The 13212-nt window shown below is 44.6% G+C and overlaps 1 protein-coding gene across 2 annotated transcripts in view; it reads right to left on the minus strand.

The window, feature by feature from the left end:
* Nucleotides 1–2020: 2020 nt before the first annotated feature.
* The window catches only part of LOC119446101 (cytochrome P450 3A41-like), a 58943-nt gene continuing 47751 nt past the window's right edge, over nucleotides 2021–13212 (minus strand). Inside the window, exons 12-14 of one of the 2 annotated variants that reach the window (XM_037710450.2) lie at nucleotides 9048–9185; nucleotides 8202–8364; nucleotides 2021–2824 (exon numbers count right to left, since the gene is read on the minus strand). In XM_037710450.2, coding sequence (XP_037566378.1) covers nucleotides 2723–2824; nucleotides 8202–8364; nucleotides 9048–9185 — 403 coding nt within the window. In that variant the 3' untranslated portion in view covers nucleotides 2021–2722. The remainder of the gene's footprint in view (nucleotides 2825–8201; nucleotides 8365–9047; nucleotides 9186–13212) is intronic. The other variant, XM_049663901.1, reaches the window with a different exon arrangement.

The raw sequence follows: 13212 nt of genomic DNA on the forward strand, positions 1-13212 counted from the left end.
CGCACATGGACACACGCACCACGATGGCAATAAATACCCAACATTAACGAAAGACTGCGCGTTTCTAACGCGTTTGTGCTAGCGCGTTACGGCCGTGTAAGAAGCTGGTGTAAGACGCTGTGGCCTCTCCGCCTTACCCCCGTATTCATAAACGCTGACGGCGTCGGCAAACGCGGTGCACGTTCCGGCATGTGTAAACGGCTGCGTAAGACGCTGTGGCCTCTCCCCCTTACTAGAGAGTACTGCACGTTTCTAACGCGTTTGTGCTAGCGTCCCCTTAAGCGGGAGATGGTGCAATTATAATGAAGGGCGCTGTTATAAAATAGGAATGACGTCACATATGGCGCGTGTCATTGGTGGAAGTCAATCGTTCGATTTAGTGCGGCGAGACTGGGCGAATTACACGGAAGGTTCACGGTTTACCGATGATTCCCTCCGGAGCTTCGCCCACTCATCATCTTTCACTCCGTGGATATGCGGTGTTTTTTTTTTTTTCTATTTCCGGACGCGACCATCGAACAGTGAGCCCTTAACAGCATCGCTGTAAAATAAATAATACTGTTACGACCGAGGCACAGCATTTCAATGATATCGGGCTAATGGATCCTCTAGTGCTGCTTAGTGCCCCGAGACTGCCAGACTACGAGACTTCAGAACCAATTCGACGCTACTGAAAGGAATGTATACAAATCCTTCAATGTTTGGTGAATTGCTTGCTGGTGCTCAAGTCCAACGTACCGGGCCTTGCACGATTACCCAAGTTTTTCGCTTGCCTTAGTTAACTTGACGGCAGTGAGCGAACAAATATAGCGCATGACACGTGAAAGCAGCAGAGTAGAAAATGTCAAGGTAGAGCGGCGTAGGTCAACACGAGTGGCTCCCTGTGCACGCCGTTTCCTCGTTTCAAACAGAGAAGGCTGGGCAATACTAGGCGCCAGCACCTCTTATTCTTATCAACACAATATCAAAACACCGTGAGATACCCGCTGTCTGCACAATCGGCGCAAGTCCCTATATAGTAAAAGTACCGTCATCTACTCTTTCCTCCGCCGTCTCCTCACCTAGCTAAAGCACTTGTTTTTTTCTTTACTTTTTGCTTGCGCAAGCAAGTCGACGGTGGCGCCCCTAGAAAGTCCACGTTGAAGCTTCAAGTCGGGCGCGCGCTGCCGCCGGTGACCGAGACTGCGCAGTGCGACTTTCAACATGGCTCTGAGGCGAAAAAAACGAACAAAATATAAAGAAGTGAAAGCGCGCGCTATCATCGTCCAATCAGAGATGCAGGATAGAGAGACGCGGCGTTGATCAAAGGATGGCGGTACTTTTCTTATATAGGGATCTTAGGCGCAAGCCGCTTACCCCGCCTTTGTGGGGCGCGCCTCCTCTAGCGACATCATTATCTGTCTATGCACCGTCGAATGCGAACAGTGAAGACGTAGCGCTTTCTCACGCCAACCTTTTCTTTCGAATGCGTGTGTCAAAATAGCTGTATAATTCCTGCCGAAGTGACGGCAAGCAGAGCAAATGATAGGAATGCCGAGTAAAATTTTCAAAAGATAATCTAGTTTTATAAGTTTTCTTTCAGCCTTGGCTCAACAAGCGCTAACCCACCGTGGTGGCATGGGGGCAATGACGTTGCCCTAATGAGCCCGAGGGCGCGGGATCTAATTTCGGCCACTGCAGAATTGGAATTCCACATACCAAGCACTACAAGCTCCGCCACACACCAGGACAGAAGAAACTCAATTTTGATGCACATAAATGTTCACTCCTGAATGATATGGTCAATGCAAGCAAGAACGAGACATGATGAGAAAAAGCACGACGACGAAATGTTGACAAGTCAGTCTGAAAAGGGGCTGCTTTGCTGTCAACGCGAGTGGTTAGAGGGAGGAAGATAGAAGGAGATTGGACACCTATGAATATGATGCATGCGCCAGCTAATGCTCGGTGATATTTACTTCAGAAGGTACTTAATACAAGTAGATTGGAAGAAACATGCTGGGGTGCTATCGGAGTGACAGAGATCGGACACGTCATTGAAAGAAAAAGCATTTATTAAGCAAGAACACTGTGATAAGAGACACGGTGGACATCAAGAGTCTCACAATTAACGTTTTAAAGAGCCAGGGAGAATGCTGTTTCACCTGGGTACCACTATGGACGTTCCGATTTTTGAGAAACTACGTATTTGGCTGGTAGCATTTATTGATATCGCTGGTGGTTTTATTATTATTTTACACATGATCAGTGGAGATCATCACAGTATAGCCAATTGCGTCGAAAAGTTAACAATTGCCAGTTTTCTAAAAGTTGTACATTCAAAGATGTCATTTAAATGTGTTGTTTCACTGCTAACTGTGTGCGTCATTTTGTCGTGGGCCATTTGTAAAGTACAAGAAAGCTATAACCAGCTTGAACTAGCTAAGAGCAAGTTCTCATAAACAGCATTACTTACAAGCAAAATGTACGTGCCGACGATGTTGAAAGACTTGGCGCGAACATCCTGTAAAACCAAATATTTTGTGTCCTGCGCATGAGGAAGAGCAATTGTTTACTAGTTGAACTTTCATTTCATGCCTACATTTCTGTTCGTAGACTCCAAATTATAGTGCTTGAATTTTTAGATAATACAATCAGCGGGGTCCTTAATTTTTTTCTTGACGCTCAAAAAATAAATAACAAGCGCTTCTGTCACCACTTGCATAAAACAAATCCTTGATTATTAAGAAACACTGCTTGCAGAGTGCTGACGAGGCACTGCCCGAAGGTGCAATCCTCCATCGAAGACAGGATGAAGTTGTCCCGGCTTGAACTTTAGCGGTACCTATTAAATGCAAGAAAACGCAATAGTTTGAGCAGTCAAATGAGCGAATTTCACTTTAAGTAGTAATTCTTTACGAGCAAGACAGCTGTTATTAAACTAGGAGCCCTTGAGGAGCACGAAGGTTTAAGACGGCAGTGAAAACTTCATTCTGATATTGAAGAGTTCCTCGCAAAATTTCACAATCCAAGTTTTTCTACGGCCTTTCAAGAAAATAACCCAATTACGCGTGTACTTTGCTATCCTGACCACGTTTATGAAACTTCTTTAACTTCACGCCTGCGCGTGCATTTCAGTATTGGAACACGGCAGACTACAGTTAACTGACCCGGTTAAGGCGAACTTTTGGATTTGAGGGAAATCTGTTGGTGCATTTGGGTGTTCGTAGCTTCCCACAAATAAATGCAGAAAATAGTCACTAAATATGCACCACTAGTTCGGTAAAGCCAAATTTCTGTAGCTGTCACTAACGAATGCTATTGGGCTCAACGGGAGTCCTGGATTGACGGCCTTGCATAGCAGGCGACACTGTTCGCTGCACTTGAAGCCAATTGTATTTTTGTGAACGCATAAACAGCCACGCCAACGTAAACGATGACGCGGAAACCAACCCGACTGACATCATGTATCAATCATTGAGAAGGTTCTCGAAGTGCGTCTTCGGGCTGGTAATTACATGAGGACACTGCCCAGAAGCCACAAAAAGCAGCTTCTCACATGACGCAGATAAAGATGTCCTAAATACACTTTGGTGTATTTTTTAACAACACGTAGCCGCAACAATTTTTGAGCAAGCAAAATGTACTGTCAGCTTTTCTGACACCGCACAGGTTGTCACAACTCCCGCAAGCAGCAATTACACAGTGCCAAAGAAAGAGTGCATAAAGCAACACTTTCTATACGAAAATTCAAGAAATGCATCTTGTTACGTCTGGCTTGAGATTTTATTGCTTTTAACTTTCTTTCGTTCAATACTTCGTGTCGTGCATATTTGGGTGAGACAAAAATAGCAGATCTGACTTCTGTAGATCACTTATTGGAAAACTAAATTCTGACATGACAAACAATTTTTCACGGTTGCACTGAGTTCATCTGAATGGGAATCTATCGATGCAAAATGAGGAAAAGCGTTCATTACGCAACCGGTCGATCAACTATAATAAAGAATCTTGCTTGAACATAGCCCTTTCGAAGTTACCGCTTGATTGCCTGAGGTATATTTATTTGAGCATTCACATACTTCAAATAAAGGGACAGGATTGTCTAAACAAAGAAAAACAGCTCACCAAACGGAAAGCTGCCTACCACCGCAACATGACAATATGCCACATTTTCGGGGTGTTCATTGGATAAACCACATAACGCAATTTTTTTCCGCGTGCTAGATGTGACATTTTATCATTCATATTTTACTAATGAGACATGCGCAAAACGTTATTTTGATAACTTTACCCTCTGTCAGGTGTATTTCAAATAATTGCAATATCTTATTTTGTTATGCATTAACAAATTGTTAAGTATGGCGTTGACATTGCTTCAAATTTATGGCTCAGTTAGCTAAGGCGTTGCGTTGCTGAGCCGAGGTCGAGGGATCGAATCCCGGCCGCGGCGGCCGCATTTCGATGGAGGCGAAATGCCAAAATGCGTAAACGCCCTTGTGCTTGCGTAGAGTTGCATTGCGTAGTGCACATTAAAGTACCCCATCTGGTCAAAATTATTTCGGAGCCCCCCACTGCAGCCTGCCGCATAATCCAGAACTGGAAAAGCACGTAAAACCCCAGAAAGAAGATAGAAACCACTGCTTCAAATTTAGAAATGTCGTATTTTTTCCACATGTTTTATGGCCTAAATCAAAATTCTGCAATCAGCCATTCGAACTTGGTGTTGTCGTTGAAATGATGCCGTTATATTCACATACGTATTGTGGCTGCCCGTTACTGCAACATCTCTTCGCTAGAATAAAGATATGACAGTTAGGCACACATTACACCATATAGATATTTAGAACAACGCTTCAGCCAGTGCAGTATTCGTAGGTTGCTGCAAGCTAGTGCCCGGCTACGTTTGTCTGAGCACCGAGAGAGAAAGATGAGAAAAAAGACAAATGAAAGGCAGCGAGGTTAACCAAGACTTAGCCGGGTTGGCTACTCTACACTGGGGTAGGGAAAATGGGAGGGAAAGGTTAAGAGAAGAAGAGAAAGTCCCCGGTGGATATCACCGACATAGTAACACTTTTATGCTCTACATCACATCTCAATCCGCATCGTAGACGGTCACTCAGTTCGGTAGCCCTCAAAAATCGCAGCAGCGCTATTGTGGCCTTTTGTAGCTGTACCAAGCACCGAGAAGTTCCTAACCAGCCATCATACCAGATCCCCAAAAGTTCTAACGCTAGGTCCTGTAGACATGGCAGCTTCGTGAGACGGATAACCATTTTTTTTGTCATCCAGATTTAAAGCTGCTTTATGAAGGCACCAAGTGCAATTGAATTCATAAATGCAGCTTAGGAAAGGCTAATACGGAAATGCTGCCCTGAAGTAATTTTTTTTGTGAATGCTCGCAGTAGTCAACCGAACGTGCAATCTTTGTAGACGTGCTGCTAACAAGTCAGCAGCATGGTACTATTTTCTATGGAAAGTATGACTACTCAGTGGTTATAGAGTGTCGCTGCTGAGCACGACGTCGCGGTGTCGATCCCTCCAGTGGTGGTCCCATTGCGATGGGGAGAAATGAAAAAAAACGCTTGTGTACTATGCCATGTTAAAGAGCACTGGGTGTTCTTTGTGATATTTTTTACGAAACCCTCGACCACATCGTGCCTCATAAAAGAATTGCTGTTTTAGTGCGTAATACCTAATCATTTATTTAAATTACTTATGACAGAGTCGGCTGTCTTGGCAAGGTGGGGAGGTTTTCAGTTCATGGCCATTTATGGTCCAGTCGGGACCCCAGGTGTTGCTAGGTATGTTCCCGATATATCACCACCATCATCATCAGCCTATTTTTATGTCCACTGCAGGACGAAGGCCTGTCTCTGCGATCTCAATTACCCCTGTATTGCACTAGCTGATTCTAATTTCCACCTGCAAATTTCCTAATTTCATCACCCCAACTAATTTTCTGCCGTCCTCGACAGTGCTTCCCTTCTCTTGGCACCAATTCTGTCACTATATTTGTCCACCGATTACCTACCCTATGCATTACATGGCCTGTCCAGCTCTGTTTCCTTCTCTGTCAACTGCAATAGCAATGCCTCACGACTTAAAGAATACCAGAGAGCAGGAAGAATGCCAACATTATACTAAGCCATTAGAAGGGAGACGTTAAAGAATTGAATTATAGACCCATTAGCTTGCTTTCAGTATTGTATAAAATATTCACCAAGATAATTTCCAATAGAATCAGGGCAATACTTGACTTCAGACAACCAAAAGAACAGGCTGGCTTCAGGAAGGCATGCTCTGCGGTGGATCACATCCATGCCATCAATCAGGTAATCGAGAAATCAGCAGAGTACAATCAACATCCCTATATATGGCTTTAATAGATTAGGAAAATGCCCTTGAAAGAGTCATTGCGTAATCAAGGAGTAAATGAGGCATACGTGAATATCTTGTGAAATATCTACAAAGATTCCACAGCTACCTTCGTTCTCCGCAAGAAAAGTAGGAAGTTGCCTAACAAGGAAGGGGTCCGGCAAGGAGACACAATTTCCCCAATGCTACTCACTGCATGCTTAGAAGAAGTATTCAAGCCATTAGACTGGGAAGGCTTAGGAGTGAGGGTGCAACGGCGAATATTTCAGTAACCTTGGTTTGGCAGATGACATTGTCCTGTTCAGCAACACTGGGGACGAACTACAACAAATGATTAAGGACGTTAACCAAGAAAGCGTAAGAGTGGGATTGAAGAATAATATGCTGAACAGAAAGGTAATGTTCAACAGCCTGACACGAGAAAAAGAATGTAGGATCGCCGGTCAGCCTATCGAGTCTGTACAACAGTACGTTTATCTAGCTCCATGAAAAAGAAATCAAATTATGGGGTATTACGTGCCAAAACCACGATCTGATTATGAGGCCCGCCGTAATGGTGGACGCCAGGAAATTTAGACCACCTGGGGTTCTTTAATGTGCACCTAAATCTAACTACACGGTTGTTTTTGCATTTCGCCCCCTTCGAAGTGCAGCCACAGTGGATGAGAAAAAATTTACGGAAAAATAAAAACGGGTTGGAGTGCATGCGGCAGGCATTGCGAAATCTAGACTAGGAGCTTACCACTGTCGTTGAAAAGTAAAGTGTACAATCATTGCATTCTACCAGTGTTAACATTTGAGGCAGAAACTAGGAGGTTAAGAAGAAAGCTTGAGAACAAGGACCACACAAAGAGCGTTGGGACAAATAGTGTTAGACGTAACGCTAAGGTAGAGGAACAGATCGGTGTGAATCAGAGAGCTAACGGGAATTGCGGATATCCCGATATATAGATATATATTGATGCTTAATGTTGTAACATTAGTCCACAGGCTTATTTTTTTTTCTTTTTCGTTAAGACCGTGCACACATGACGCGCCTAACGCGCCAAGGCTCTTAAGAACTGGCTTACACGAGGGAAATTCTCAAGGGAGCCTTATTCATTTTTTAGGCAACAGGCCACGGGCGCATGCCTGAAAACAAAACACCCTTAAGAATTTCCCTCGTGCAAGGCAGCGTTGGAGGCGCTTGACGCGTTAGGCGCGTCGCATCCCAACAATGTAGCTGACGATAAAAAAAAAAGTTACAGGACGCGCTTAACCGCCGACTTCTTGGCCATCCCCCCCGTATTGGGTAGATGGCTTGACATAGGTATCAAGCAAGCAAGTCTTTGTGCCCGAAAATCGCTGCGCTTCTCTAAACGTACTGGGGCACTACGGTGCGTTTGTACAGGGTCAAGCACGTCGTGTCTTGGGATTCAACATGATTTAATGCTGATTAAATGTAACACTTGTTCTTCAATGTCCACTATGGTGGCTGAGGGATGCTTTCGCAACTAAAATCTGCAGCGCGTCTCTTTTTGTAATACGCTGTGTATTCCTCAGAGGGATATCAACCCAAGGTTGGTTCTTCCGTTTTTACTGCACCAGCATTAGTAGCGTCAAAGTGTAAAAAAGTGTATGTCTGTGTACTAAATTTGACGGTGGTCTGCTCCGGACCACCGCCAGTTGCACTTCGCTTCTCAAAGAGGCAGCACGTGTGTCGAGTGAGCAACACTTTCCAATGTGGTGAACGCGGTTTCATTCATGAATCAGGAACCCCAAAGGGGTGCGACATATCGCTAACGCATTTCTCTCGCATTTGCCGCTGAATTGCCACTGCATTTTTCTTCATATACAATACTTACGGGCGTCTCTGGGCACGTCTCAAGTTTAACGTGCTGAAGCAGGCAAGCTAGAGTTATCTTCACTTGGATCAAGCCGAGACGCATGCCGACGCAATTACGTGGTCCGGCCCCAAACGGTATGTACGTGAACGGCATCAGGGCGTCCTTGTTTTCAGGCATGAACCTGTAGGCAAGCATACAATGACCATACGGGAGCAGTTGCAGTTACGCCGAAAAAAAAAAGCCCTGTGTGCCGTACAAGCAAGGAGGTGATTAAGAACACCGACACCACTGAAGAACCTCGCAACGAACAATGAAATAACACAAAAAAAGACAAACACGAAATGGGTTTGACCTTAGTTTGTGACATATTGCATCGCGAAAAGTCTCCGGCTAAAAAAAATTCATGCGTGTGTTAACTACCGAATGGGGTATCTGTAAAGCATGCATCCACTTTTAGGACTGGTCTCTCACCGCCATACTGCGCGATTAATTTTACTTTTCTTGCGCTAAGACTCTTAGTATGCACACTAATTGCCGATTGAGCGAAATATATACACAACATCAGCCATTAGTAAAAGGGGTCATTTGAGTGGCCCGAGCAAGCTCACTGTAACAACGTCTTCTCACAAACTCACTACATTGCTATTATTCAACCCATTTTTTTTTGCAGGTTGGAGACAAAACAGTTTGAAAGCAATGGGCAGTTCTATATAGGATATAACTTAATGCGGGAACCTTTCATATTTATTTATGTCAGTGCGCCATAAGCACTGATATTTCAATAGAAGATTGGAACCAAGGAGATTGCGGAGGTTAAGATCTGAGCATTGATATTGTTTGCTTTTTCCAACAATGACAACCCACCTCTCTGGATTGAACTTGTCCGGTTCAGGAAAATATTCTGAATCATGGTGGATTCCGGCCATGGGAATGTCGACGCACATGCCTGGCTTGAAGCGGATTCCAGCCACCGTAGTTTCCTCCGTACAAACTCTCATAGTTCTGCAATGTCGAGATATAAATACACGGCAACAAATCACTATGGACCTATTTGGTATTATTATGAAGCATTTTCTCAGACTGCTTGAAGATAATTCCTGCTGGGAAAACCGATTTTATTGTAGGGAGAGGCAGGCGAAGGAAGGAGAAAGGCATCACTAATGTTGACCATTTTCGAGAAACAGTAATTGCCAGCATTACATGACATACAACTCGTACCTCACTGAGGTTTGTTTAACTTCTCCTACTACATGCCTTTTTCTTTTAATTCTATAACAATGCTTGTTGGACGTACCTGTTCTTATGTTTTAATTTTGTATTAATGCACTTGCATTTCCCTTCTTTATCGGTGTAACTGCTGCATGTGTTTTTCCAATATTGTGAAAAAGTTGATAAATAAGTTATATCGTACTTATATGACCTGCGCTTCCGAGCCAGCAGCTACCCAAATAACCACAGATTGTCAAGCCCGCTCGGGAGCTTACTCGTGCCTCTGATGACACGGCCAACGTATATCGTCAAGTAATTTTAATGCTTCGTTCCCTCATAGATGCCATTCGAGTGATCTTGTCGAACCTTGAAAGCACACCTGCTCGAAGTGCACTGCAAGTACTGGACACTTTAAGCCCAGTGCTTGAATCTCTTGAATAGAGACATTCCCAAGCATCACACATCCTTTCGAGGAGAAGTCAAGGAAGCGTCCATCATCCAGTGGAATGCAAGAGGACCAAATTCACTCCTTTCAGACTTTCGTCAGTTTATATACACTATGTTCCCTATCAGTGTGATATGTTAGCCTATATCAAAACCAGTTCGATTTTTGGGATACGAAGCCGTTATATCCACAACAAATGTTGCATGCAGCAAAGTCATCGTTTTTATTCGTCTTGAATTTACCTATGCTCGCCAGCCGATTTTGCCTCACGATGACAACCAATATTTTTGCCCAACAGGTAAAAGGGGCGAACTCATGTTTACACATGTAGGCGTTTAGATTAGACACTGGTCGCTCAGGAGCGAGCCGGATCTTATGAGTCGCTCTTTTTAAAGAGCGAATGAGCCGTGGTTCAGAAAAAGTGAGCGGCGGTTCTTTTGGAGAAAGTGAGCCGGTTCTCCCTCGTTCAGTGAACCGCACCGAACCGTTCCGTCAGAGCCGGGGGTTCTGCGGGGTGCGATTTCTACGCCATCCATTAGCGGTGTGAGAAAGCAACTGCCCTCCCGCTCTTTCTGGCAAGAGTCGCCTCCACCCCTCGCCTGTCTTTTGAGCCGCTCTTTTTGAAGAACGAGTGAGCCAAGTGAGCCGTGGTTCAGTAAGTGAGCGGCATTCTTTCGGAGAGAGGAAGCTGGTTTCTCTTGGTTCAGTGAGCCGTGCTGAACTGTTCCATCAGAGCCGGGTCTTCTGCTGAGTGCGACTTCCGCGCCATGTATTAGCGGTGCGAGAAGGCAACTGCCCTCCCGCTTTTCCTCGCAAGAGTCACGTCCTCCCACTCGCGCTAGACTGTCTTTCGAGCCCCTCTTTTGGAAGACCGAGTGAGCCGAGTGAGCCGTGGTTCCGTAAGTGCGCGGTGCTTCTTTCGGAGAGGAAGCCGGTTCTCTTTCGTTCAGTGAGCCGTGCCGAACCTTTCCGTCAGAACCGGATCTTCTGCTGGGTTTTGAGGTTGCGTTTTCTGACCGACGAGTGGTGGCTGGCGTGGCCAGACTCACGCTACTCGTACTCGCTCGCTGTGTGCGGCGTGCATGGCAGTCCGATTGGTATTTTTGTGCGTCCTATGGTGTGGCACTCGATGCCACCTAAGGGAGAAGTAAAGAAGCTTTAATTGGCAAAGGATGGCACCGTTCGTTGCCTGCTGCTGTTCCAGCGATGTCTCACGACTCTCACCAATATCGTGCACTGGTGCAAAACACTTCGAAGACGGTCTTGTAAGTTTAGGTCTTGGTCGTCATTTGTGCTAATTAGTGTATTCATGAAAACTGTGCCCATGGCAACCACTTCTGTGAATTTTCCGAGCATGTATCATTAGCACGTCAATAAAATGAGGCCAATGATCTGTTGTGTGGTAATATAACTTGCACTCAATAGATCATGCGCTCAAGAGAAAGGAAAAAAAAAAAAAGCGAGAAAAAAAAAACTAGAGGTACGCGTGGTAGTTTTGTGGATCTTTCGTATGATTTTTGTGTTGTACTTCAAGAAATAATTTCGACATTCATTTTGTACGTGTTACAGCTCACTCATATTATACTGAGCGTGCATACGCGAATAAATAAGTGAAAGGATAATTTACAATAGTTTTTTCTTATTTTGACCAAAGTTGATTTTAAAGTATCACAAATACAGAAAGGCACCTGTAATGACGATCACGTTATGTATATATATATATATATATATATATATATATATATATATATATATATATATATAATAAAAAAGTACGTCGCATTCTGCCTGTTACGGTATCATGAGCATTTCAGCCCCAATATCAGAAATGAAAGTTTTATTACAACTAAAAACGCATGCATTTAAAATATGCAGAAATATTCCCCAAACATAGCGAAAATACCAATAACACGAATATTCAATTATGCATATATCAGTCTTTTCAAAGCCAATATCTATAGAATATGCATAACACAGGTTAGAGATTTAAGTGAACCGGTGAGCCATTCAAATGAACCGGTTCATTTCAGTGAGCTGAGACGTTCCGAGCTGCTCACTGAAGTGAGCCGTTTTGCCTATATCTAGTTTAGATATCGCCTTCAAGTAATTCTGACTCCAAAAGAGTAACAAACATCCTGACGGTGTGTCCTGCTCCATGGGTCATCATCGGAGATTTTAATGCGCGGCATATGGTATGGGGAAGCACAGGGACAAATGCAAGAAGACACAGACTAGCAAACTTCGCCTGCAACCACTGCCTCTCGCTCCTGAATGACGGCAGCCCAACGTTACTATAAGGCATAATTTATGGCTGCTGTATTGGCTTATTTTTTGCCTCCAGCTCGTTCACAAGATGTGTTAAATGGCTTTTATATATCGAGACCCACGGGAGTGATCGCATTCCCACATACCTTATCATACAAGAAATGTCCAGGTCTCTCCCACGGAACACCATTCGATTAATTGACTGGATTACTTTTAACTGTGCCATGGAAGATGCTTGCCGACAGGGCTTGTCCTCTGGATTAGAGGAAACAATCAAGTGTGCAATGCGAGACGCCACGCGCACACTCACGGTTTCGTCTACACACAAAGATTTGGACGTAGAGTTAGGGCGACTTCGTGCTCTCCGTCGCCATGGCGAGCGGCAATACCAGCGTACAAAATCCATCTATGACCTTAGGACAGCCAGACGATTACAAAAGAAAATCCAGCGTCGCATGGATAGACTAGCATCTCGATGTTAGACTTTTTTCCAGACACGAGATCCCCGGAAGCCACTTCCGCACATCTGCAGAACCATACGTGGTCGGCGTTCGCTCCCTGAACAACACTTCCCATTCAAAGCGCTGGCGCTCTTTGAGAAACGGCTGGATGTTGATGTTACAGAAGACTTTTGTGCATAGACTGCTGACCAAGCAATTGGTCGAGGCTCTCCAGACCCTGCGACATCCCCGACATCCACGCGACATGACTTTCACAATGGAGGAACTTGAGGCGGCTTTTTCTTTATGCATGTGTTCTTCTTCTCCGGGGCAAAATGGAATATCCTACCGCGCCTTGTGCAACCATAGTGACTGCACACGGAGAAAACGGTTAGATCTCTACAACCTATTTTGGTAAGATGGCATAGTTCCCGAACAATAGAAGTCGCTTGGTACGTCTCCTGAAGCACGGCAAGTCTCCACTTGACCTCACCTAATACCGCCCAATAGCCAGCTGTGTGGGAAAGGCAATGGAAAAAAGTATCCTTGCCCGCGTGGAGTGGTACCTGGAACACTACAACATGTTCCCAAATTGCATGGCTGGGTTTCGTCGAGATCGCTCATCAATAGACATTGTTGCTGATCTCACTACGTATGACCAGCAGCAAAA

Source organism: Dermacentor silvarum, chromosome 3, assembly GCF_013339745.2.
Source record: "Dermacentor silvarum isolate Dsil-2018 chromosome 3, BIME_Dsil_1.4, whole genome shotgun sequence".
In the NCBI taxonomy this organism is placed as follows: Eukaryota; Metazoa; Arthropoda; class Arachnida; order Ixodida; family Ixodidae; genus Dermacentor; species Dermacentor silvarum.